Source organism: Pseudonaja textilis, chromosome 1, assembly GCF_049901715.1.
Source record: "Pseudonaja textilis isolate UNSWEBS1 chromosome 1, rPseTex1.2, whole genome shotgun sequence".
NCBI classification, from domain to species: domain Eukaryota; kingdom Metazoa; phylum Chordata; class Lepidosauria; order Squamata; family Elapidae; genus Pseudonaja; species Pseudonaja textilis.
This window is the reverse complement of record NC_141990.1, coordinates 55,247,928-55,275,066: the sequence shown is the minus strand read 5'-3', so window position 1 is coordinate 55,275,066 and position 27,139 is coordinate 55,247,928. Positions and strand designations below refer to the sequence as shown.

At 39.5% G+C, this 27,139-nt stretch overlaps 1 protein-coding gene across 1 annotated transcript in view; it reads left to right on the top strand.

Annotated features, from left to right (window-relative positions):
- The window catches only part of PLB1 (phospholipase B1), a 107,583-nt gene that overhangs the window by 37,708 nt on the left and 42,736 nt on the right, over window positions 1-27,139 (top strand). The window contains exons 22-33 of the mRNA XM_026695620.2: window positions 12-92; window positions 2,770-2,832; window positions 4,543-4,643; window positions 6,345-6,426; window positions 8,110-8,214; window positions 10,751-10,846; window positions 12,301-12,372; window positions 18,673-18,796; window positions 20,586-20,644; window positions 21,945-22,018; window positions 24,129-24,172; window positions 24,725-24,833. Of these exons, the coding sequence (XP_026551405.2) occupies window positions 12-92; window positions 2,770-2,832; window positions 4,543-4,643; window positions 6,345-6,426; window positions 8,110-8,214; window positions 10,751-10,846; window positions 12,301-12,372; window positions 18,673-18,796; window positions 20,586-20,644; window positions 21,945-22,018; window positions 24,129-24,172; window positions 24,725-24,833 (1,010 nt within the window). The remainder of the gene's footprint in view (window positions 1-11; window positions 93-2,769; window positions 2,833-4,542; window positions 4,644-6,344; window positions 6,427-8,109; window positions 8,215-10,750; window positions 10,847-12,300; window positions 12,373-18,672; window positions 18,797-20,585; window positions 20,645-21,944; window positions 22,019-24,128; window positions 24,173-24,724; window positions 24,834-27,139) is intronic.

Below are 27,139 nucleotides of genomic sequence, written 5' to 3'. Positions count from 1 at the left end.
TCCTAATACAGAACATAAATTTCCAAGAAGATTGGAAGCTCATAACCATTTTTATAGGAGGAAATGACCTTTGTGATTATTGTAATGATTCTGTAAGTTTCCATATATTTTACAGTTATTCCTAATATATTTTCCCATTTTCCCCTCCCCCATTTTTTAAAAAAATGTATGTGATCTAAGTGATTATCTCTAGATATGCAGGTAGGACTTTTCCAAGTGCTCAGTGATATATGTAAGAATATGATGTGTATAGTATCTGTCCTTCACATGACTTCATTTAATATTAGAAATGTTATATGTAATATCATGCCAACTGAATAACATTCGGGTTGATAATAGGAAATGGTAAGATATTCATTAATTTTTCAGAAAGTTATTACAAGCATGGCAAAAAAATCAGAAGGATGCTGGTAGTACCTTTTCCAATTTTTATTAAATGGCATGAGCTTTCATGAGCTACCATAGATTAACTCAGTTTGATTCCCACAATATCACAAACATGCAAACTCTCTGTCCTAATAAGAAATTGGGGCTTAAAGCTTGCAGTTCCACTCAAGAAAAATTACATTGGGGTTGACTCAAAACCTGCTACTGACCCTTTCTTAGCACCTTTGTAGCCAACTCACTGAAAACACTACCTTGAACAGCAGCCATTCTTCCCTGGCACCATGGGTATTTTAGAGAGGGTGATAATGTGTCATTGCTGAATCAGTATTTTAAAGAAAAACAAGCATAATGTCTTTATGCAGGGCCTTGAGGTCATTCAACCGGAAGGTGTTTTTCTTAATCTCCTGTAATTTCATATCTTTGAGAACTTCCACTGATTAGAATATCAGTACTACTTCATTTTAAAGATAATTTTCTGTTGATAAAGGCAGATTCTTGATAACAGAGCCTATAATAAACAGGCAAGGTTTGTACTTTTCTTACTTAATGACAGTTTGGATCCCTAGAAGATCTGCCATTTATGTAACTTGGATTAAAACACTGACATTATTTCCCCCTTTTTATAGTTAATCATGATAAGATGGTCGTAAAGTACTTATTTATGAATGCCTCCAAGTGATAAACTTTCTTTCTTTTGGCTCTTATCAACATACTAAAATTAAATATGTATTTCTGAGTTGGGTTTCACACAGGTTTACTTTTGGAATGGTTAGATAACATTTAAATGCTACTTCTAATTATTGTTTTTAGCATTTTTTGGAGCTCCTAGGTGAAAGAGATGTGATACTTATTTAGCCCTCCTTATTTCTCCAACCTTTCAGTGTCCCTTGGGTTACAGGTTTAATTCTATTTTGGCCATGATCTTAGGCATGTACAAACTGCAGGAAGATTAGTGGTACAGTACATATTTACATGAAAATTTTGCTCAGCTTCTAATTTTTGAGTATTTTTCTGCATTAGTTTCAGGATAAGTGAATTAAACAGAAAAGAATAAGTACTACACTTAATTTTAGCCAAAAGGCCAAGTAAAATGAAGTAAATAATTTTATTTTAATAATAACCCAATAATGATTATAGTCTAATAAAAATCATGCATATTATAGTAAATTGTATTTTGATCTGGTATCCTGGAAATTCAGTCCAAACTGTCCCATACCTGCTTTCCTTGCATGGTAAATTTTGAGTAGTTCTCATAAGATCATGCTTTGCAAACACTGCACATCTGGTATAAATGACATGGAAAGAGGTCTGTTTCTGAAGCTGGTTAGTGTACCTTCTCCCTCTCCTCTCCACCTGGGACTTGTGGTAGCTAGTGTAGATTTTTCCTTTTGCTGAAATGGCGCCAAGAGCTAGTCAGGCATGAATAGTCAGGTGAAGGTGAAGGGAGCAAAATCCTTTTCAGCTTTTTCCCTCACAGTTTGATTTTAGTCCTCTGTGAGCGATGGGGGACAGAGGAGAGGCAGGTGATACCGCTCAGGAAATATCACAGTAGATGTGGTGCAGTTGCCATGTCTGAGTTGCAAAAATGTGGGTGACCACTAGATGACAAAGAATATGGACAGATCAGTTTTCTTCCCTCTAATGGTCATCCATTTTTTATAATCCAGATATGGCAGCCATAGAATGGCTGGATGGAAGGACAACAAAAAACACAGAGAAGCCCAAGTGAGTGAGAGATATATGAGACTCACAGGTTAGCTTATAGCTGTACCAGTTTTCCTTTTCTCTCCCTTCTCTTTTCCATGCTCACTGCTGCCAGCCTGAGATATCAAAAAGAACAATGATGCCTTGGAGCCTTTTCTATCGTTTCTAGGCAGAAAAGCTCATAGAACATAAGAAACAAACTGGGCATGGAGTCTCTATTTACAAAATAATAATGTTTGACTTACTATTTAGAAAATTATGTTTGTCTCCAGACCATGTTGTTCTTCAGACCATTCTTTTCTGAGGGTGAAATTTAATGGTTTCCTGAGCTAAACCTTCTGAAATCAAAGTGATATGAGGTGTTCCAGGGATCCTCCAGTTGCAAAACAAGTTTCATTTGGAATGTTATGTTCAAAACACTTTGAACTGCTTCCACTCCCTGCTATGGTTCATACTCAGATTGAAACTCATTATTACTTTTGATCCAATTATTGTGTCTGGGTGTTTCAAAACAATTCGACTATGTCAAACGTATCATGGAAAGTTGGCCATTATGTCATTTGTGAAAGGTGCAAATTAGTATAAAAACTTTCAGTTGCCAAATGTGCTAATGTGATAAGGAAGAGCTACGAGCAGCTTATTTTGCCCAAAATTCATTGTTATCCTTTTCTTTCATAGATACATAATGCTGAGTACTACATAAGGAATATACAGTCAGTTCTGGATATACTCCATAAAGAGGTATCAAATGAGTCTCTGCTAAAAGGGAAAATGGTTGCATGAATTATTAGAGTTAATTGTTTCTTTAAAGCAATTGTTTCCAGTTATGAATTGCAAAGGTTGCCTGCAATAAACTTCAAGGGTGTATTGTAACTGTATTGTAACTGCAAACATAATTTTTTTAAAAATTAAAAAGGCCCAGATCTCATTAGGATTTTTTTTTCCTGTTTTTACTCTAAAATATTGTCCCCCCCAAATGTCCCCACTCAAAATCTGGTGAAATTTTGGTATTGTTATAAGCCCATAAAAGGGAAGGCAAGCCCCCAGTTGCAGAATTTCTGAGCCATGAGTCCTACAAGTCAGACTTTGGATTGGATCTGAGTTTTCTGATTTTGATATATAGTCCTCAATGCAGCCATGGGCTCTATGGCAGTCAAATGCTTTTCAGTCTGCCCTGCACTCATGGATAAGCATGATTTAGATTAGTACTCATGGGTATACATGACTGCCAACCAAAACCATTCATCTGGAGAACATCTCTTAGAAGTCTTAATCAAATCAACCAGGGACAGACAATTACATTTATATCTCGCTGTTTTCCAAGGGACCTTTTCCTTAAAACATTGTCAACTTAGCTTTGTCAACTGAAGCAGAAAATAGTGAGCCTCAGGACTCTTGTATTATGAAGATTGGGTTTAGAAGGGTTTTTTGATTTCCAAGGATTGGACAAACCATGGCAAAGCAAATCAATACAGAATGCTTAACGGTAGCAGACAATTCCCCCAACAAGAAGCTATTGCTTTGGGTAGACTTCATCCTTCTAGGACTTCCAAGTTGCTGTTGCTACATAAATGTATCTTTAACACTAACACTAACCTTTATACTTAGTCATGTAATACTCAGTTGAGACAAATGCCTCAAAATCTATAAAGTATCGTGTAACTTTTGCCTTTTTCCAAAAGTTCTTCTGAACATGAGGAGAAGTTACTGATAGTTAAAATCAGGGGCTGTTTCAGTGTGGTTGCTCCCCTTCTAGTTGTTGCCCAGCTCCTGGCAAAGCTTCAAGTGGGACTCCCACTAGGATATGCTATTTGTTGTAGCCTATGGTCCATGCAGTTGAATTAGAGTCCCCTTGCCTGCTTGTAAAAGCTGCCAATTTCCAGATATTGCCCAAGATCCAACTTAGAATTAAGAAGAAATTTCCTGACAGTGGGAACAATTAATGGAACATCTTTACCTCCAGAAATCCTCACTTCACCTTACCAGAATTTTTTAAAGAAAAGACTGGACAAGTCATTTGTCCAGAATGTTATAGAATCTCCTGTTGTGGACAGAGGTTTAGACTAGAGGACCTCTAAGGTCCCTTCAATCCTGTTATTCTATGTTCTCTGCTCCAACATTCTTCCTCACTCTGTCTTAGCATTTGCTTTTGTAAGCTAAGGGTCTCAGTGGAGAAAATTTCAGGGTGTGGCTCAGTTATCACAATCATCACATCAGTTTGGATGCTTGTAAGTAAAGTTGTGAATGAATGAATGAATGAATGAATGAATGAATGAATGAATGAGGAAAAGGTGGTGAGAACTGTTTCTGTCTGTCTTTAGTAACTTTTCCCAACTTCCCAATGACCTCACAGAGTCGTTTGGCAGTTCTTATGTATTACAATTGTAAAAGAATCACCAGGCTTGTAAACTGCTACTATCCATTCTGTTTTACATTTTTTACTCTTTGCAGGTCCCTCATGCATTTGTAAACCTCGTAACATTGCTTGATGTGATACCTATCAGGAAACTGTATCAGGAGAAGAGCATTTACTGCCCAAGATTGATTATGAGGTTTGAAAGAATTGATACTGTGCCGGAACTGGGAAAAATCTCCACTTTCTGTGCTGATTGTGGCTCCTCTTAAATTTAAGCAATTGCTTTTCACTAATTCTGATTCAGGGATGGGATACGACAGGTTAACTACCAGTTCAGGATTTATGAGCTTCCCTGCAGGCTGCGAGTCACGAGCCTGTAAATTGTCATCAGCAGCTGCCTGCAGAAATGCAGCCTTTGAAACAGCCCTCTTTTCTTGCTTTTCTAACTGCAGCTGTGCCTCGTTCGGCAGCTGAAGTTGAAAAATCAGGAAATAAAGATCAGGTAAGAGCCCAGGTGGGCGGGTGCGCAAAAACATCAGCAGACATAGAACCAGTTCTTTGTCTGCTGCTCCTCAGAGCTACCATTTCTATAGAGGTGGACAGAACCGGTAGAAACCCACCCCTGTTCTGATTGTTGTGATATGGAATTATAAATCAAGTACACACTATTTATTTAAATGTATAGAAATAGTCTTGGAAGAGTCATAGATTATTGGGGGAAGGGTTGTCATCAAATCTGCTCCATAGAAGATAGAAAGGTTTGCAGTGGAGGGATAGGTAAAACATGAATTTCCTAATTCTTTTTCTGATGGCAGGAATATTCTGAACAATCCAATGTGAGGCTTCTATTCATAGAAAAGAGTAATGACTCAAATCCAAGAAGTACAGCATATTACAGAAAAACTGTTCTTCATGAAATCATATGTGATATTTAAGCAATTCTACCGGAGGAGTCAATATTGCTTGATCCAAAGGTGCTTTTTCAAAAGGCAACTGGACTTTGTTTTTTCTTGAAGAAAATTCACTTCTTATCTGTAAGCAATATAAATTCTTCTATCCTCCCACATTTGGTCAGAACTGAAGAAGCTTCTTGGATGAAAAGTAAATCTTCAATGAAGAATGTCTTCAATGAAAAACAAAGTCCAGTTGCCTTTTGAAAAAGCATCTTTGGGACAACCATGACCTACCTGCATTATTGAGAATTTCTATAGAAATATTGTTAGAGCATTACATGCCTTTCACAGTATGTGTCACATGAAACATAGTTGTCATGCTCCTGGTGGAGACTGACTCTGAGGGAGAGGAGGAACAGCCGACAGGGAGTGGAAGTGTGGCTCCAGAGGTTGTGGAGTAGGCTGGGGAAGGGCAATGGCCAGCTGAGCAGTCAGAGGAGGACCCAGGCCCATCCCCTATCCATCCTAGGGCACTCAGGGAGGAGAGGATAAGGGAGAGGTGTGGTCTCCTCAGGAGGAGACAGTCTTGATCCTCTTCATGGGCTGCAGGTGTGACAACTGAATAAGAGTTTGGACCTGCGTAATGGCAAATGCTGGAAACAAAGCATGTAAATATCTCTAGTTTATATTTCCTCTCTGATTTTGGAGTCCTTCCCAGTGTGTGTTATCTGTGGACATCCTCCACCTCTTATCTTGCCTGGTTTGTGTTGCTTTTTTCCTTCTTCATGGAACTGTGTGGGAGTTTTTTTGTCTTCCGTCAAAGATATTCAGAGCTTGGAAGCAAAGTGAAGGAATAAAAGGGGCTTCACCTGTTTTCTGTGACTGTGTTGGTTTTGTATCCCGCTCTCATCACAATAGTTCTGGGACAGGAAAACAGTTTTTCATTTTTTAAAAATGTCTGAGATAAGAATGATATGGTCAACGTGTGCCATTTTAATCCTTAGGTTCATGTGTCCATGCATTTTCACACCTAATGATAATTCCTCTGAAATTGAGAAGTTGGAGTTTTTAAATCAAAGGTATCAGGTAAGGCAAATGCATTATAAATAACAAACAGCAGTGTTCTACACCTCATCCTTTTAAAAACCAAGCATGAACATATTAGGTATTTTTTGTCATTTTACTAATTCTGCTTCAGGATTTGTTTTTAACAATGAAAAGCAAGTTAGTTTAAAAACAAGAAGTAGTGACTTAAAATGTTAAAATTACATTTGGTCTTTTTCACGCCTTCATTGAAAAGCTTGTTTGCGGTCCTGGGCCAACTTTAAATAATAATCACATAACTTAATTTTTATCAGTGAAACACACACCTCAATCCTATGCACATTTACTTACAAGTTCAAAAAGATTTGAAATAAATGGAAACACATCATAATTCCAATAAATGCAAGTGGCTAAAAGCTATGGTTATACACTTAACTTGGTAATGCATCAAACTTGTTTAAAAATACTTTGTGTTATATAGTTGGCCAATAAAATACTGGCTCTCTTGAGAAATATAAGGCTGTGTTTTTCTGACTGAAATTAGTTTAACCTGATTAAATTCCTTTAAAACCTGTAAGTCCATTGCTTCATTTTGGGGGTACATTATATATTTAAACAAAGAATAATGCAACAATTCCTCCAATGTTAGATAGAACAAATATCTAATGTGTGTTTTAAATAGGCAGCATTGCTGCTGTATGCTCAATAAATATCAGATACCAGGTTAGAAGCAAAGCCCAGTGACCTGGGCTTTGAAATGTGACTTAATTTGACAGTCAGCAAAGAAAAGTTGACTGTGGTAGAGGCAAAACTGCAGTGGACTATTGTTTTGATGGTAGATTTTATTTTATTATTGGGAATCTGAAGAAAAGACTCTGCAGCAGAAATGAAATCACATCACTTATTACGTGATGATTTGTGACTGAACCTCCCTTTCAGATTTAAAAAAAAGAATAGGGATTCCAATTGTTTTGCTGAACGATAGATATGTGAAATTTTGTGGGCAATTTTAATCAGAAAACCAGAATTTTTTTTTTCTCCCTTTGAACTCTTTGAACAGGTTTCTAGTGGAACAAACTCTTGCTTCCTGCTTCCTCCTGGCTTTTAGTTTCAACCCTGCCGTTACTCTCCTTTCCTTCCATCTCAGAACTCCTTTCATTTAATCTCAATTAAAATTCCACCTTTGAGGTTTTAGTTTTTCATGGATGTTCAGAATTCATCTTAAACCAACAATGAAATGGCAGGTTAGGAATCCTCTGGAGGACTTCAAATGTACCCGTAGGTAGCTTCTCATTGTAGCAACTTTATGTGTGTCTATCCATGAGTGTGCAAGAGGAAGACAAATTGTAAATCACTAAATGTATATAGCACAAATGTACTGAAAACATGGATCAGATGAATTATGGGATGGAGAAGGATTAATTTTTACCCCATGAACTTTGGTAGTTCAAAGGATGGGAACACATGTGTTTTCTTACAGGTCAGCTGGAGCGGAAAATGCACTAATGGACTTATGCTATGTATTGTATAGTCCTGAATTTCAAGGTCCATAAGAATGTAGACAATTAGGGGTTAGATTCAGATGAGCTAAAAATTGGGTTTTCCCCACATAAGCCAAAGAAGTGGTTGAACATTATTCCTGTATTTAACATCTCTTTGACAGCCTGTCATTTCACTGTTTAGTAACTCTAAAAGGAACAATATATTTGGTTTTTGTTTTGCCAGGAAGAAACTCATCGCTTAGTCGAAAGTGGAAGGTATGACACAAGAGAAGATTTCACTGTGGTTGTGCAGCCACTGTTAGAAGAATCAGAAATGCCCTTGACTCCGGTAATTGCAAATCTATACATGTGCTACATTTTTGAGAACTGTAAATCATAGATGGAGCCTAGCTAACTTAAACACCATTGAGTTCAATGGTCTTGTTTACATTTGACTGTGTCTGACTCTGAACCCAACTCATAGTGTGGTAATTTGGAATTATTTGGGCAGGAGAAGGATAGTAAAGCCATGATGGTTGTAAGCAACTATAACTTAATGGTCAGCAGACTAAATTAACAAGCATAATTAGATGCCTGCAAGTAGAAAATCCAAAATCCAGTTACAATCATATGAAATTACTTATCTTGATTTTCCCTTTAACATGAGATAGTCCTGGGTCAAATTAAAAATAAGAGACTATATTTTGAGTGATGAATGAATGAACAGACTGAAAGTAATTCCAACAGATAGCACAGTTTCCAAATTATTAGCAACATCAAGGAAAGATTATTTGGCCAATGTAGCACTTCTGATATGAACTGTAAATTGAAACCTTGAAGAGGACAGTTTTCCTTATGTACAAATGGTAAGTACAAATTACAAGCATTCAGTCATCTCCTTTCAAACCAAGAGAAGCAATTTCTGACAAAACGAAAACTGCTGGCCAGCATCTTGACCTTCTGGTAGTCTGCAGGAGACTATCTGATGGTGGTTTGATATTCATGAGAAGGAACGTGGACAAAATATTATGTCCTGTTTAGGGACAGTTAAGGGTTGGAATAGAACCGGGAACCAACTGGAAAGAAAATACAGTACAGTACTTTCCACCTTTCCCACCAGGAACCCAATTCCCACTAGGATAAGTTTCCTCTCACCCTAGAAAACTCCACAAATTGGCTTGAGATAGTGCTCTTGCATTTGTCTATTTTGAACTGAATACTGGCATCTTGATCTCAGTCCTAGAGGACTACATAAATCCCATTGTCCACTTCTGTTTTAAAGCATGTAAAACAATCTAGGATTTCTTTTCTGAAATATTTTCACTTACTTGCCTGAGCATTACAATACTATACTGGATTTGTCCAGTAATCCTTGCTTTTATTCTTGGGCAAGAGTTGCTCAGGATTTTTACAGTAGAAACTTACAGCACCATCCATCTATTGTTATGTAACAAATCCCCCAAACACAGAGTGTTCACATCAACTCAGTTGTGGCTGTGAGGTATTACTGTTCTTTGGATGATATGTTTCTGTAATCAACACATAAGGAACATTGTCTTCTAGTTCATGGAAACTAATGTGAGACCACAAAGAGTCCTGGCTGAAGATAATAATGTTGTATCCATTGTCACTAGTTTTTCAGTAATATCTACTTAAGTTTTGAATTTGGTATGGAAATGTATCATCTGAATGGGCTACAATATTGTAAATTGCTCCTAAAGCAATTGAAAAAGGCATGGACAATACCTGTTTGGAAATTCCAGACTTTTAAGAGGTTGTTTAGTAGTGTTCAGATATAAATTATTCCTCACTTGAGTAAATTTGTTTCACCTGTTTTCATCCTAATCCAAACTTTATAAAAAAAATAGACTTTTCATTAAAATGCACAAGCTAGCCACTTAAAAAATGTAAAGATTTTCTTGCAAAAATATGGTGCTATATGTATTGCAGGATTCTGCCAGGTTTCTCTCAGTTCACTATTCTGCTTTCCATCTCTTCAGAATAAAATTAGACACATTAAACATATCTTTTTTTAAAAAAATGCACACATTTCTTGGAATGTATGGACTGGACTTCAATTTGCTATATAAATATATTTATTTTTATTGATTTATTGGTTTGTAAATTGCTTACAAGATAATAGGTATAAGTAAAAACATAGTTATGAATATATGGATACATATAAGAAAAATAAAAATAATAAAAGAAAAGAAAAGAAACAAAATAAATAAAAATAAAAAATAAAAGAAAATAAATAAAAGAGACAATAGGTTATAGTGGTTAAACTATAGAACTTGACCAAGGAAATTTTGATTCAAATTCATCTTCAATCATCAAAGATAATTAAGTGACTTTGGGTAAGTCACACTGTCAGTCCAATCTCTTTATCTCTAGTTGTAGAGATGAAAGTGAAAAAAGGGAGCACAATACAATATATTACCTTCAGCTTCAAGAAGGAAGATGGGATATCATAATCTAACAATGAAGAATTTCTTCGAAACTTGTTGTGCACAGCATATATTAAGGCTATATTCTGTATATATAGACTGAATATCTTGAATTTAGGGGGCGTGCATAAGCGCACCAACGTGCCTATCGTCCCTGTCCTATTGTTTCTTTTATTTTTCTTATATGTACCCATTTCATGTATTCATAACAATGTATATATTTATACTTATTATCTTGTAAACAATTGACAAATCAAATAAATAAATAAAATAAAATAAATTGGATAGACATTTGTTTCTATTTTACATTTTTTCTGTCCCTCAAGTGAAGTGGGCTCTAGTTCTTGAAATTATATTCAGCAACACATTTTTGCTTTGCCATAAAAAATCAACAGAGTTGCCCTTATATAAGGAAATAATGTCTGATTTCTACTTTAGGATGGGCTACCAGATGCTTCATATTTTGCCCCAGACTGTTTTCATTTCCACCAGAAGTCTCACACCCAGCTTGCTCGGGGGCTGTGGAACAACATGGTAAGAGATTGCTCTAGAGGATTTTCTCTTAGTTCCATTCATAAATCTGAGAATGTGGACATCTTGTACTAATAACATAGTCTAAGAATAATTTAAAAAGCAAAGAAAAAACTGAATGAAAACCTGATGTATATCTTTCACATCTACAGAATTGGCATTTGTTTTAAGCTATAGGCAGGAAAAGTGAGATTATATACTGAGAACTGAAGAAAATCTGCTAGTAACGGCACTGAAACTTTATAATGTTCACAATAGAAAAACTAACAGGAGATAGCCATCCTGAAAATCAATTGTTTTCTGGTTATGGAAAGATGTTAGTGAATCACATTCATTGCATATGTGGGGTCACAATGGATTTTTAACTGGATGTCCACTTGCAGATTATTAGGAACATAAGATTTAGGAAGCCTGTGTTAAGATACTTTTATTCTACTTTTCTCAGCCATTGTTATTGCCACCCAAACCTTCCTAATTGCATATAAAACACTCTTGTGAGAGTCCTCAACTGTGCTGCCAAGAATCCTCTTAAGTTAGGTGCTTCTTCCCTCCAGAATGTGACAACTCTCCACAGCCAATTCATCACAGCTGACTCACCACGGTCAACTACCCATGGCCAACTCGCCGCAGGACAACTCACCATGGGGCAACTCACTGTGGGACAATTCAACAACTCAATTTAATTATTTAAAATAATTAAAAAAATATTTTAATTTTTCATCATTCACATTTTATTTGGTCCTTCCTTTGGCATCCTTTCTTTAATGAATCTGTTGGATTATTTCTTTGATACTAGTGTAACTCTTGTCCCATAGCAAGTTGTCCGGCAGCGAGTTGGCCATGATGTGTTTTCCCGCAGTGAGTTAGCTGTGACAAATTAGCCATAGTGAATTGGCCATGGCGAGTTGACCATGGTGAGTTGGCTGCAGCACATTGGCTGGGACAACTTGTCATAGATCTTCTTCCCTCTTTCCCAGCTAGTAAATTGCAGAGTATAAAAATTAGCACTCCAACTAATGGTTCCAAGAAGTGAATGGGGTGGACTTTGCACAAATGGGTAACTGGTGTGCACTGCAGTTCCAGAGGAAACACAGAAAAATATTTGCAATATTTCTTCTGGAGTAATAGTTCAGCTAGTTAATTTGTACATTAATTGTCCCACTTTGTTAAGCTTTACCTAAGGGGTGTAGCATTTGTATCAACACAATCCTTTTGTCTGGAGATCTGAGCCAAACTTTCTGCTGCAGTATTCTTTCCCCTGTGCATCATATCTTTAATACACTAAAAATTGCAGGATTAGATAATTATAGTTCAAACATCAATTATGTATTGATTTATCTAATTCTCTGAAGGCTCTGTGGATTACACTTTGTAATGATTTATGGCATACATTCCTGCATCTTTTGTTTTTCATTTCCTGTTCTCTGCCTTATATCTTTTCTAATTATTTGTTACAGTTGGAACCCATTGCAGAAAAGACAACAGTGCACAGAATTGAACATGAGATAACACTCAAATGTCCAAACCAGGTAAATGCATTTTCTTAGGACTCTATAGTACAATGTAATTTCCAGTATTACTTTCTTTCCCATCCTTGCTGTGCAAGTGAGATTAATAATGCCACCCCCATCCTGTTTCTTTTCTATGAACTGTATAAATCCTACAAAATAGAAAGAAATATTCAATTGCAAAATTATCTCAGTTAGTCTTGACTGGATGTTGACACTAACATATGTAATAGAAGTGAGAATTGTCCTATAACTTCACTGAACTTAGTGAGGAACTTCTGTGCATAAAATGAGACATCAGAAAGGGTGTTGGTGCTTACCTGATACGCCCGTTCTCCTTGAGCTGCAAAGAGCACCCAGTAATGGGAGGTGCGTCAGTCTCTGCTCATCTAGGCTGGGCTGAATTTGTGGAACGCTCCTCCTCCTCCACGGGACTCTTCCCCAGCGTTCCCCAGTTTTGGCAAAGATGAGAGGAACAAACACTCTCGCCCTTAACACTGTAAAAATTTGTTGGCCGAAACGGGATCCCACCAGACGGAAGAGGGTGGGGCTGGATGCTCTTCACAGCTCAAGGAGAATGGGTGTTTCAGGTAAGCACCAATGCCCTTTCTCCCACGAGCTGCTCAGAGCATCCGGTAGTGGGACATACCAAAGCTTGGCCTGTCCTGCAGGAGGGACTCCGTCTGTCTTGGGATCCCCTCCTGGTCCCTGTGGACCCGTTGCAGCACCCTTCTGCCAAAGGAGGCCTCAGCTGATGCAAACACATCTATTTTATAATGCCTAATAAAAGGTGACGGAGAGGCCCAGGTTGCGGCACGACAGATGTCAGTGATTGGTGCCTGTGTGGCCCATGCTGCCGATGTTGCGGCACTCCTTGTTGAATGAGATATTATGCCCCTGGGCACCTGAAGTGCTTGAGTCTGATATGTTTTTGCTATTGTGTCCCGTAGCCAACAGCCTATTGTGGAGGATGAGACCTTGCATTCCTGGTTGTTGGGCTGAAAAGACACAAATAAAGCCTCCGTTTTTCTAAAAGAGGCTGTGCGGTGAATATATATTCATAACGCTCACCTCATGTCCAGCCAATGCCACTGTCATTCCAGCCCTTGGGATGGCTTGGGACAAAAATTAGGAAGTATCAGTTCTTGTGCCCTGTGAAAGGCTGAATCAACTTCGGGTATGAATGTAGAATCGGGACGAAGGACGACCCTGTTGGAATGGAAGATGCAAAGATCTTGCCTGATTGACAAGGCTGCCAGTTCCGAAATACGATGAGCAGAAGTGATTGCTACAAGAAAAACTACTTTATACGTCAGAAATTGGAGACTTGATGATTGAAAGGGCTCGAAAGGGCTCTTAGTGAGTGCAAGAAGGACCTTGTTAAGGTCCCAAGTGGGATAACGGTGAACCATTGGCGAGCGTAAGTTTGTGGCTCCTCGAAGGAAACACTGTATGCGTGGATGATGGGAAAGGGATAGGAGACCTTCATAAGTGATGACTGACGCCAAGGCCGCCACTTGTCTTTTCAACGTATTAGGTGATAATCCCTTGTCAAGCCCATCTTGTAAGAACTCTAGGATCTGCACCACAGATGGAGAAATGGGATCAATTTGAGACTTAGTACACCATTTGTAGAAACTGGACCGTGTGGCATTGTAGATGCGAGTTGTTGAGGGGTGTCTGGCAGCTTGGATAATGGCGATAACTCTGTTGGAAAACTTTTCACTCTTCAGACGACTCTGCTCAACCCCCAGATGGTCAGGTGCAACCACTGAGGGTCTGGATGTTGAAAGGGTCCTTGGGTTAACAAGACCTTGTCTGGCGGAATTCTCCATGGTGGTGATACAGATAGACTGCAGAGGTCTGAAAACCACGACCGTCTGCGCCAATAGGGAGCTACTAGAAGCAGTTCTGCCCTCTCGTCAAGCAGCTTCTAGATGACCTTGGGGATCAGTGGAAGGGGAGGGAATGCGTACAGAAACCTCAGGGGCCAATGGCAATGGAGCGCATTGAAATTCTCCGCTCTTGTGAGGGGTATCTGGAAAGAAATCTTGGGAGCTGAGTGTTGAGGGGGGAAGCGAACAGGTCTGCTACTGGCTGCCTGAATGTCCTGACCGCCTCTTGAAAGAGGGTTGGATGGAGGCTCCACTCCAATGGATCTATCGTGGCCCTGCTTAGCCAATCTGCCTGTGTATTCAACAGTCCTGAAATGTGTTCTGCTCTGATGGAAATCAGGTTGCTCTCTGCCCAACAACACAAACGCTCCACTTCTCACATGAGGTGTTTCGACTGAGTGCCCCCCTGTTTGTTTATGTGAGCTTTCGCCGTTACGTTGTCGGTCAATATTAATATGTGTTGGTTGTGTACCTGTGGAAGGAAGCTGCGGAGAGCCAGGTGTACTGCTCGAAGCTCCAGCCAGTTTCTGCTGCGCGATGGTTTTATGGAGGACCAGTGGCCTTGGGCTGTGAGCGATTGAAAGTGAGCTCCCCATCCAATCAGGCTGGCATCGGTGGTGATGGTAAGTCTATGGGGCTCTTTGAATAGGCAACCCTTGTTTATGGCTGGTCTGGTCCACCAGAGGAGATATATGAGGACCTGTGATGAACTTTGACCTTGTATTTGGAGTTGCTTCGGCCGGATTGCTGGTATGGGAGCAGGAACCACTGGAGGGATCTAGTGTGGAGCCGGGCCCAAGGAATAATAGATATACATGAGATCATCTTGCCTAACAATTTTGATAAATCAGCTGACACTCTCCTGCGAACCCTGACCTCCTTAGCTAATTGATGAATGCTGTTTTGTCTATCTGGTGACAGAAAAACTTTGCCCTCCACTGTATCTATGACTGCCCCCAGATGGATTAATCGAGTCGAAGGCGTTAAATGACTCTTTTCCCAATTGATTGAGAACCCATGTAGTTGTAGGGAGTGTAATGTGGTCTGAGTATCTATGACTGATTGATGAACAGAAGATGACAGAATTAAGATATCATCGATATCTTAATCATATGGGGACACCCCGGAGATGAACAGCAAGGGCTGCGAGAACCTTTGTGAAGGTCCTGGGGGCAGAGGCTAATCCGAAGGGAAGAGCCACATATTCAAAATGGAGATTATTATAACAGAATCTTAAAAATTTATAGTGGGATGGCCGAATTGGAATATGTAAGTACGCCTCCGTCAGATCTATAGATGTAAGGATGTCATCTTTTCTGATACCAACTAAGATAGATTGTAGAGTGTGCATTTTAAATTTGCGATATACTAAAAATTGATTAAGGCATTTCAAATCCAAGATTGCTTTCCACCACCCTGAACTTTTGGGAACAACGAAAAGTTGTGAATAGAAACCTCGCCCTCATTGGTTGGTAGCTACTGGTTGGATGGCTCGTATGTCCAGTAAGTGCTGAATAGCTGTTTCCATAAGATTTCATTTAACCGGATCTCTGGAAAGATGGCACGACATAAAGAAGTCTGGGGGAGCGGATTGAAACTCCAGCATGAGGCTGAATCTGATTGTGTCTCTGACCCAGGAATCAGACATTCAGGAGTCCCATTGGTCAACGAATAATTTAAGGCGGCCGCCAATGGGAGGCGGGTCCATGGGGTTATTTTGGATGCCGGAAAGATCTATTTGCCGCTCCTTGGAAGGATCTCTTGGATTGGCCACCCCTTCGGTTCCTATCCCCCAAGTCTGACCTCTCTGGCTGTTGCCCTGGTTGGAATGGTGGGGATCTCAGGTATCTGGTTGAGAACGGTCCCTGATAAAAGGGCCAAAAGGATCCCCTCCAAAAGGACTAAGGGATTCTAGGGTCTGACCTCTGAAAAAGGGAGGGTAAAATTTTCTTTTTATTTTGAGTCTCGATGAGTAGCGGATCGAGGAAAGGGCCAAACAGTCTGTCTCCCGCTAGAGGAGATGAAGCAAGTTTGCTTTTATGTTTAATGTCCACTTGCCAGTTCTTTAACCATAGCAAGCGTCGTGCTGTGACATGTGAAGTGATGGCTCTGGCTGAAAACTTAACTGCATGAAAGGTTGCATCAGCTGAGAATTCGGCGGCTGCTGTCAGCTTTGCAATGTCTTGGTATGCTCTAGTATTGGAATTGGGGACATGTTCCCATAATAGCCAGAGACATCTGAGGGAAGAACAGGTAAAGAAGGAAGCAGCCGTAGCTGCTCTGATGGTTCACGCATCAGACTGATGGGCCCTGCGTAGGGCTAGCTTGGCCCGTTTGTCCTCTGGCTTTAATGCCTCCTGTGCCTCACTGGGAATGGAGGATGAGGACACTAATCCCACAATGGGTTCATCTATCTCAGGAGTATTCAACAATTTTAAGAAATCTGGGGCCAAATTAAAGAATTTCCTGTTGTAACCAGTGGGGGCCGGGTATACTGCTGCAGAAGCCCGCTGTTTCTGTACTAGGTCTGCAAACATGTGGGGGACTGAAATCACATCTGCCTCAACAACAGGTTGGGTGAAAATGAGATCTTCTGGTCCCTCGTCTGATGGAGTTGGAGTGGTAAAAGGGGCCGGCTTGTCCAGTTGCGCAGTATTTTTGGATTTTTGGCCTTGAACAATAGAGATTTGAAAAGTTGTGGCCGGAACAAGCCTGTAAATACAGGTTGGTCGGGAGTGAGGCCCTCATCCTTAGACATCCCCCTTTCTAAGGGGTCTGTTTCCAACATGGCCAGGTCAGTATCATGCATTGATTCTGATTCACTCTGGTCCATGTGTTCAATGTGTTCCACCTCTTCCACCTCCTCCTCCTGCTCCTCCTCCTGCGGCTCCTGTAGGAGCATACCCCTTGGACATTGTACCTGGGTATAGCGTAGCTGCAACCTGGCCAATGACCAAACTGATTGCGAATCATATTCAGTGGGTGCGGGATGATCCCTGGTCAGAACTGCATGTTGCAGGCCTGCTGCGATTCCCTGATGGATAGACATCTCCAGCCAGGTCTTCATTCGCTCTGGCACATCCTCTGGAAGAGATTGTTTCTGTCGAAGACTGGCAACCATTGGTGTGAACGTCGCTTCAGGTATTCTTCGCATGGTTGGTGATTGAGCTGACTGGACCTGTTGACTCAGGGGAGCCATGCTGCACCTGGATGAGAGGGAGAGATCTAGGGGGGTAGGAGGGAGGAAAGGGGAGGACGGCTCTGGACTGTGTGGTGAAAAGGCTTGAGAGGTCCTGTGTGCCTCCCGTGTGCTAGCAGTTGGGGGGGAGAAATGCATGCGAAGCTTGCCTGCGCTTAGGAGCATTTCCTGGTAATGTAATCCCCAATGGCCAGATGGTAAGGGCGGCATCGGTAAGAAAAGAACAATTGACTATCTGTCAAACCTTAAAGAGAATTCTCCTGTTTCGGCCAAGGAGTAACGAAAAAGCACTGCCTATCTCACTCAAGGCTGAGCCAAAACTGGGGAACGCTGGGGAGAAGTCCCGTGGAGGAGGAGGAGAGTTCAGCAAATTAAGCCCAGCCTAGATGAGCAGAGACTGAAGCACCTCCCACTACTGGATGCTCTGAGCAGCTCGTGGGAGAAAAGGTATATGTATCTAGAAAATGAGAGATGACTTGAGGGGAAGTGTTGATGTGGATCCATCTGAATTCACTAGAATGTTTTACTCACTCCAAGGACTTAACACATCACTCGCATCCACCCTTGGGATGTCTGAAGTTCTGGAAGGCACATGTATTCTTATGTTGGTCTTTAGGTGTTGCACCTGCATTGACTGCCTAAAAATTGGTGGCTTTCTATTTTGGCACTTGGAGAATTTACTCGTCTAAGGAATCATGATAATTTCTAGATGGAAGCACCACCCAGAATTCTTGGATTAATAAAACAAGACATCAGGAGCTGCATGATTTGCTCTCTGTATTGTGTATGTGTATGTGTGTGTTTAACAGAAGCTTCTCTTATCAGACTAATCAAATCAGTTTGTGATACTGAAGAGCAGGTAAACTGGCATGCCTCCCAACTACAAATCCCAGACTTATAGCAGTTATTCATCCCACCAAATCTCTGTATATTTTCTTCTGAAGATCAACAGTAATTGAGATGGTAGGAGTTAATGTGTGAGAGATTTAGATATAAAGACCAATATGAAGGAAGTTGACTTCTTCTGCTTGAGAAGCAATAATGCCTGCTTTTATTGTGTTAAAATTGCTGAGATCTCATAATCTCCTATCTCATCTGCTTGATCATCTGTACCTAATCAAAGGTACAGATGACTACAGTATCTGGGTTATTTGTAAGACAGGCTTGCCTCTGCAGGGCATTTTGGGATCATCTTTTCACTTTGACTTGGCTATCCCTGTTCTGTAGGCCCAACCATATTTAATGACATACAAAAACAGCAACTATACTTACCACAAGGAAAATACTCCAGTTTATGGAAGCCAGATGCTATGCAAGGATAAAGAACCATCAACCGAATATCCTACTACAGGTAATCTTAGCTGTCTGACACCAAATCATCAAGAGAAGGACAAATTTAAAATGTTGTTTCCCCTGCCAAAAGATAATATAAAATATAAACTTTCCCAATTTCTGAACATATTTTGCTGTATTTTCAGCAGTCGTCCACATTTTTTGTTAGATAAAGTTGCAGATATGATCCATGGCAATGACCATTAACATGGCTAAGATACTACAGAGAGCCAATTTGGTCTAGTGGTGAAGCTGAAAAAGCCTCCTGCCGAAAAAGCGGGAGAGTGTGAATTCTTGTTTCCCCCCCTTAAGCACAAAGCCAATTGGGTGACTTTGGGCCACTCATTCTCTCTCACCCCGACTCACCTCACAGGGTTGTGAGGGGAAAATAGGAGGATAAAGGTGTTTCGGATATGTTCGCTGACTTGTGTTATGTATAGAAATAATAAAGGTGGGTTACAAACAAACAAAACAAATACTAATAATGTATTGTAGTCCCTGGGGAGGAAAATACTTTTTAAGGAAATCTGGATTGTTCTTTTATACAATATATAAAGGTGTGAAACTCATTCTTATACATAAATATCACTAAGTACCTCCAAAAGAGTTTGGTTGAACTTATTCTGAGGTGTGTATAAGATTATAATCTAATTTATTGTAAATGTATGAAACCATACTGATGTTGGCTGTGACTTATACACGTTTCTATTGTTCTACTTACTACATATTTAAAATTTCTCAGAAAGATTCCCCAGAAATTTCTCAGATTTTTTTTTCTGCAACATATCAGAACAGTTGCTTGCATTCTGGAATGAGTTTGCATATCTTGTTGAAACGTATTGATGCAACATATGTACAGCTAGTTCATTAGCGTGCTTGCTCTTTCAATTGAAAAAAGAAATCAGGTAATTTGGGGCTCAGTTGCTGTAAACAGTTATTTCTAACTTTGAAACTTTACTTGCATTATTATACTATTTTTTCTTAACATTATGAATACTTTACATACAGTTCTTAGCAACTGTCTTATTTAGTGATTGTTCAGTTATGATGGCAATGAAAACGTAACTTTACAACTAATCCTTACATTTACAACTGCTCGGGTCTATAAAGCAAAGGAAAGACCACAAGCATGGTTGTGTTTTCACTTACAACCACTTCAGTTTACAACCAAATTGTTGATCCCAATTGTGGCTGTTAAACAAGGATTATCTGTATTTATTCAGCATATTTAAAAACCACTAACTTTAGTGGCTTTCAAGGAGAGGATAGAACCAGTGGAAACCACAAATTTGTAAAGTAATGCACATAAGTACAGTCAAGAAGTTATGTTCATTAACAGGAATGTTTGGAAGAAGTTGTGAGAGATAGCTCTTTGGCTCAAGGCAAAACCTAAGTTGAAAGAAGAAGCGTTTTCCATGCCAAAAGAAGAATGGCCCTGGAATATGGTACTCAGGAACCTGGGGGAAGGGGAGCCATGCTTCTAGTAAGTTCAAAAGGCTAATACCATCTGGCAGTACTCAAAATCTGATGGAGTCATCACCAGCATTAATATAGAGGCATCATAGATTGATGGTCAGGAAGTACAGGGAATGCACATCTTCTGAACTGGAACCATTACATTCAATGGTATGCTCCTCTGTAGAGAACTGGAGGATGAAACAAAGGTGATATTGTGATGACAATGTCTTACACAAATTATGAGTAAAGCTTTTTTTATGCTGAAATTAGCCAGAATGGAATTCTGCTTCCTGCAAGAGGTTTAATTGTAATGTTTATTTGCTTTGTTCTTTTTCATTTTTGTGTCACAGTTCATAGCCTAAAACCAGCTGATGTGCAAGTAGTAGCTGCCTTGGGAGAATCCTTGACTGTAAGAAGCCTGGTTCTTTTGCCGTTCTTTTCCTAGGAAAGCTGCAGTTCCCTTTGTTTATTTAAATACAGAGTACAGGTTCCTGTGCTGGCTCCTGGGAGAGGCAAAGGCTGCTCCCACTGTGGAAATATGGACATAGGCTTATCGTAATTCTCAGCCCTAATGAGATCCCCTCCACTTAGTTTGAATCAGATCATTATGGCTCAAGTTTTCATGTAAATCCAGCCTGGCTTTTTCAACAAACTTGACAGCCTTAACAACTTCATTAAGTAATTTAATCAGGCATTGATAATAGCTGTTTTGAGTCCTAAAGGAAAACTTCATCATTCTGTTACTTTATTCCTGGCTGCCTGAATTTGAGCAGAGTTGGGCTATTGGTTATGAGTGGCAAAAGATTTCTAACTCAGTTATTTTCATATAAAGCATGACAGAGGCTGACAGTGAGGAAAAATCAAAATCAAGTTGTTGGTTTTGGGGAGGGCTTGGGTTTCTTTCTTTCTTTTGCAAAAGCACCAACTTTAAAAGTTGATTGATCACAGCAGGAGTTGAGATTTCAGATGAAGGATCGCAGCCCTTAGAATGTCAGGTGTTAAAAGCTTTATGAACAGGTGTAGCTCAGTTGTTTTGGGGGCATTCTAAGTGCTCATTTTGTGTAGGTGGGATGGGAGAGAGAATTAAGGCAGCCGGATTTCCTGATTGTTCCAGAATGGGAGGGAAACACAATGCAGACAATGTCTGGATGTGGCCTATATTGCTCCATTAATCTTGCCTCTTGCTCATAACAGTTCAAAACACCACTTTGTGCATCCATACATCTTGTTGATGGAACATGGGGCATATGCCTCCGCTATTTCAGACCTTTCAAAAAAGCCACGCAGAGGAAGCTTATAACAATGACAGGTGGATAAAAATGCCAAATCCACCTAAACATTTGGCCGACTGTGTGACCAATTATAATAATAAATTTTGGGCTGCACTTAGAAAATCTGTGCATTTGACAACATTTCCATCCCAGTTACAAAAGGCCACACTGCTTGGAGTCTCACATGTACTATGTGGATATATTCCAACAGTCTAGATTCTTGGGAAGAACTTGCACATGAAGCAGTTTAACAATAGTTAAAGAGCTGGCATTTCACATTTTTAGGTATATAATTATTATATAAACATGACTAAAAAGGGTCAGATGCCCATGTTGTAAGCTCCAAAGACTTAAGGGGATAAGATTTATTTGAACAATAAAAAAGGAAAAGAAAACACAAAATTAATGAAATTGTTCTTTCTGTTCTTTCTGAGATAGGCTGGTATTGGAATAGGGTCAGCACCAAATGATATGTGGGATATGCATACACAATATCGGGGTCTGGCTTGGAGGTAAGTCTGCTATTTTGGGGCTCAAGTCATTGCTGATTAAAGTGTTATTCATCCGTCCTTTAGTCAGCAGAAAAGTCTACTACAATATTCTGCTATAATTTTCTGCTACAATAAGCAAGCACAGCAGATGGCGCTTATTGCCAGTTTAGGAATGATGGAGTCCTTTGGGTTAATTTCACAGCTGGTGGGGAAAACAAGCACTTGTCCTTCTCTCTTTCTGGACTGAGGCCAGTTTAGATAAATGCTTAGAATAGCATGTTTATCCACCAGTCAAGTTACCCAGCTAACAGATGGTAGCACCTAAGACAGACCCTGACTATAATGGGAGAAGTTCTCCCAATGCTTCTTGTCACACTGCCTTCATCCTGTTTTTATAACTTTTATTATTATTGCAGTGGATTCATGGATGAGTGCTAAAACTACAGTGTGGCCTTGATCAGATCACTGCCTGGACACATCTGAGACCATTGCAACTGCCAGGCTGTGCATTACTTATGAACTAGACTCCATTTCCTTTTAACCATGGTTGGGAATGCAACTCACTCATCATGGATTTGCTTCTTCTCACCCCCCTGCTTTACCCCACGTACCCTTCTATGACTGTTACCTGTCAGCTGGGTTCACCTTCTTTCAGAAGAGCCTTGCACCCATGTTTAGAAATAGCCCATCAGGCAACAGATGCAGACCAAGAACTTTGCAAGAGCCCGGTGCCATTCCCCTCTGTGCTGCTTCTGTGTCCACGACTTATCAAAGGAATTGTTGCTGAACGTGGGTTGAGCCCCCTTTTGGAACACCAAAGTACACTCAACTAGGCAATTTCTGAACATTTTGAGGAAAAAAAGGATTAAACCATTCAGCAAGAAGGTCACTTTATTCATTTTGTACTTTTAAAGTACAACAAGTTTCACCATGTGCTCTATATCTATGGGGCAAAATAATACAGTTTTAAGGGGTTTAACTGAGATGACACCTCAAAAATCTACAAAGTTATTTGCTGATATGCTAAGAATACTATGGGCCCATATTCCTCTCCTTGTAGGCTTACAGTTTTCAAAATTTTCCAGAGGAGGTGTAACTCCTGTGTCTCTTTATAATTGCTATGCTGGATCTGCTATGCAGAGGAAAGTTTACAAGTTGCCCATTCCTTCAGAATAAAGTTTGCCTTTGTTTTATAGAAATCAGGGTATAGAATAAGAAGAATAAGAAACACTACCTATGTTATGTGATGGTTCCTATTGGTCATTAACAAGTTCTGCACAGATGATACAAGATTAATATCCCATAAAATATCATTTATTGTCAGAGAGATTGGACATGCCAGAAGGATGAGTTAAGTGGGGAATTAATCTGGAATCATTACATAGGCAAGGTCCAACCCCCCCCGGGGTGGGATTCAAATTTTTTAACAACCAGTTCTGTGGGCATGGCTTAGGTGGTGGGCATGGCTTGGTGGTCATGTGACTGAGTGGACGTGGCTTGGTGGTTATGTTATTGGCTGGGCATGGCCAACTCAGTATCACTCACATCAAGGCACGCATATCCTCGCCTGGCCTCTCATGACTGTGGGGATGCTGCAACAGTCGTAAGTGTGAAAAATGGTCATAAGTCACTTTTTTAGTGCCATTGTAACTTTGAATGGTCACTCCACACAAGCAAAGTACCAGCAAAGGAGCAACACCAGCATGTTTCCTTCCTGCCTTCCTTACAGGATTAGGCCAATAATTTCTTCTAACAACTGGTTCTCCAAACTGCTTAGAATGTTAACAACTGGTTCTAGCAAATAGGTGTGAACTGGTAGAATCCCCTCCTGCCCCCCGTCCAAATGCTGTTAAACTTTATCTAGTCTGGCCCAGGTGCAAACTGTCAGTCTGGGAGATTGCTGTGAAACAGGCATTGAGCAATAAAAAAACCTAATGTAAACACTTTACATGTGGGTCTGGTTGTTTGGGTCTGACATTAATATACCTTATCCTGTCCATCCTTTCCTTTCCCTGCTACTTATATCAGCATGTCTTGGTTCCAGTTATCGTTCTACTTAAATTGCATTTTTCCTGAAAAAGAAATTCTCTTTTATACTAACAGGGGCTTTCTTCTTTTTTTCTCATTGCAGCATTGGAGGGGATGCTTCATTAAAGAATATAACAACTTTACCAAGTAAGTCAAATCTGGTTCCTGCAATTGTGCTATGAGAAAGTAGCAGTCGCTCTCTCTCTCTGTTGTTATTAAGAATTAGTGATTCAGTAAGGATGGAATCCATGACACAATACAGCACAGAACTCAATGTTGCAGTTGATATCAGAGTTATTCTTAAAATTAGATTGCTTCCTGAGTCTGAATGTTTGATCAATCAAAATATCATCTTATCTGTAGATAGGAATAAGACAGTTTTGGTTTTTAAAAGGCTTTTATTATAGATCATCAATTTATTTAGAGGATTTGAATTTAATAATAAAGTATAATTAACAATGTATGATTCAATTGAAATCCTCCAATATTTGTCCTGCTTTGTTACCCTACAAAATATCTGAATTCCTGCTGAATACAATAATATATATTTCCAAAAGTAGTGAATAAGATGGGTAATATTAAAAAGCCTACAATAATTGCTCAAAACAGATCACGCCATCTAATAACTGTTGAGTAATTTTCCTCTAAAGGGATCCTTTGATTTTCTTCCTTCCTTCTGTTATTTGCCATTTTTTCTAGATATCCTTCGTGAATTCAATGCTAATCTCACAGGCTATTCAGTTGGTATTGGTGAATTTACTGAGGCAAATGCCTTTCTCAATCAGGCAGTTCCAGGAGCACAGGCTAGGTATGTTTTTTTAAAAAAAAATTGTACACACACAAAATTTGCAAAATGTTGCATTCCAGAATGTTTATAACTTCTTCAAGATCACTTGATTTAAGCATTTTGGCCCAGCAGTTTTCCAGCAGCAAATTTTTCCAGAACAGCTACTAGTTCATGATGTTCTTGGTACAATCGACACACATTGATGGCTGCTTCATTAGCCAGAAATTGGCAACTTTTGTGGCCCCAAGCGCTGAATTAAATTTTGAAACTGAATATGTTTTTATTTATCCATTATGTTGCATTGTTGACATACAAATGCATGTACTGCACATATACATTAAATCTGTTTTCTTCTCTCCCAGTGTTCCTGGAGATTTGCTGGGAATAAGGCACATTCTGTCCAATGCTTCTGTTTGCTAATTTATGGTTTTTATTCTAGCACTGTTTAGAAAGGCTGGTAGGTCCTGGAGAGCAGTCATACTCATTTTTGTTTCCAGTAATTCTGCCTAGAATTGCTTATTTCTTCATTGATTTCTCTGTTGATCAGAGAAGGACAGAATGTGCTGTTCCTGCTGCTAATGATAGAAAATCCATGATCTGTTTACCTTGATCAGCTTTCTAGTATGACGAATAAGTGAAACTCCTTGTGGCTCTCTGATGTGCTGACTGCTCACCTTTGCAGGATTATTTCACTTAAGCAAAGTAGCCAAAGTGACAGCAATGTCAGAAAAATATTTTTATTAAAATGTTTTCTATTGTCTTCTTAATGCTAGGGATTATGAGAGGTGTTTGCAGAAAATTCTGCTTCATACCCCTTCAGTTTTGGGTGCCATTCATCCACTTCAGGGAAATTGTCTTGGGACAGTACAAAAAGACATGAAAGGAATAGCACATCAATATTATCCAACACTTTAATCTTGGAATTATAATGTAAAGGTTTGTTCCTTTGACATCTCTTGGCTTCCCTTAAATGTATTCACTTGAGAAAGAAGTGGAGAAAAATAAAGATTCCCTCTTCCCCCTTTTTCCAAAAGCTGCCATTATGTTCACTGATATTATTACAGTGTCCATGAACTCCTAAATACTTTTGCTGGGAGTTATTTGCACTCTAGGTTATCTAGTAAGGATAAAACAGATGGATATATATCCTGGATTTTCACCCAATAGCCATATACATCAGGGAATGATCTTATCAAAGTTAATTATTTATCTCCGCTGATATGAAGCTGTTTCAGGAAATATTGGGACATCCTTATGTATGGGAAATCTATGAAACAGAACAAATGAAGGAACAGACCAACAACTCACTTCAGATTCTGAGACCAGGGATTACAGAGGTGATATTCAGCAGGTTCTGACCAGTTCTGGAGATCCGATAGTGGAAATTTTGAGTAGTTCAGAGAACTGGCAAATACCACTTCTGACTGGAGATTTTACAGTATCCGTCTCCTGCCATGCCCACCAACCCACACCCACTGAACCAGTAGTAAAAAAAATTGAATCCCACCACTGAAGGGTTAGCTCCTCTTCCATATTTCATCACTATTAAGATGCTTCTATATAATAGCTTCAGGCAATAACTAATAATTCAAGAATGAGGTAGCATGCTGCCTTCCTTCCTTCTGTTGGAAGAAATGTCCATCTGGGTTCAGTTCCAAGTGGGGAAAAAGACACTGGAAACATGAAGGCTATTTGGAAAGATGGTTTAATGGTGGACAGGACCACATGGTTTGAGGACCTGGGCAATGAAGCACATGGGTGTGTGTGAAAGAGAGATTTATACCCTCTCTTGGGCTTTGAATTTGTTTCCTGTTCCTGTGAAAGAAATGTATTTTGATTAGTTATCAGACTCCCATGGGGCCAGGCAGGGATAACTTAGTAGGTTGTCTTGAGTCCCAGGTTTGATTGAATATTGTTGGGTGATGATGTAATGAAGAAGGTTGTGTTTTGAAAGGGTGTTGGGCTAATCCTATCATGTTCTTTCATTTTGTAAATAAGCTGGCTCAGCCTTTTGTATTGTATATCCCTATGGTCTTTTAGAGCTATTAACAAAGGTGGGGGCTGCTTTCCAAGAGTATATTTCTCCTTTTCTCCAGGGAGTTATAATATTCTGCCTTTTTAATATTTCCTAGAATATTTCATTCTTCTAGGAGAAGGGTAGGTACTGACTTTCTACCCTTCCTTCCTTTCTCTTTCCCTCCCTCCCAAAAATACAGTAATTTCTAATACTATTAAATTTTATGCACAACTGAAAGCAAAATGCTACCATGTATAATTCTTCAGAGACAGATCTGATTCTGAAGCTCCTAGCTGTTAGACATGAGTCA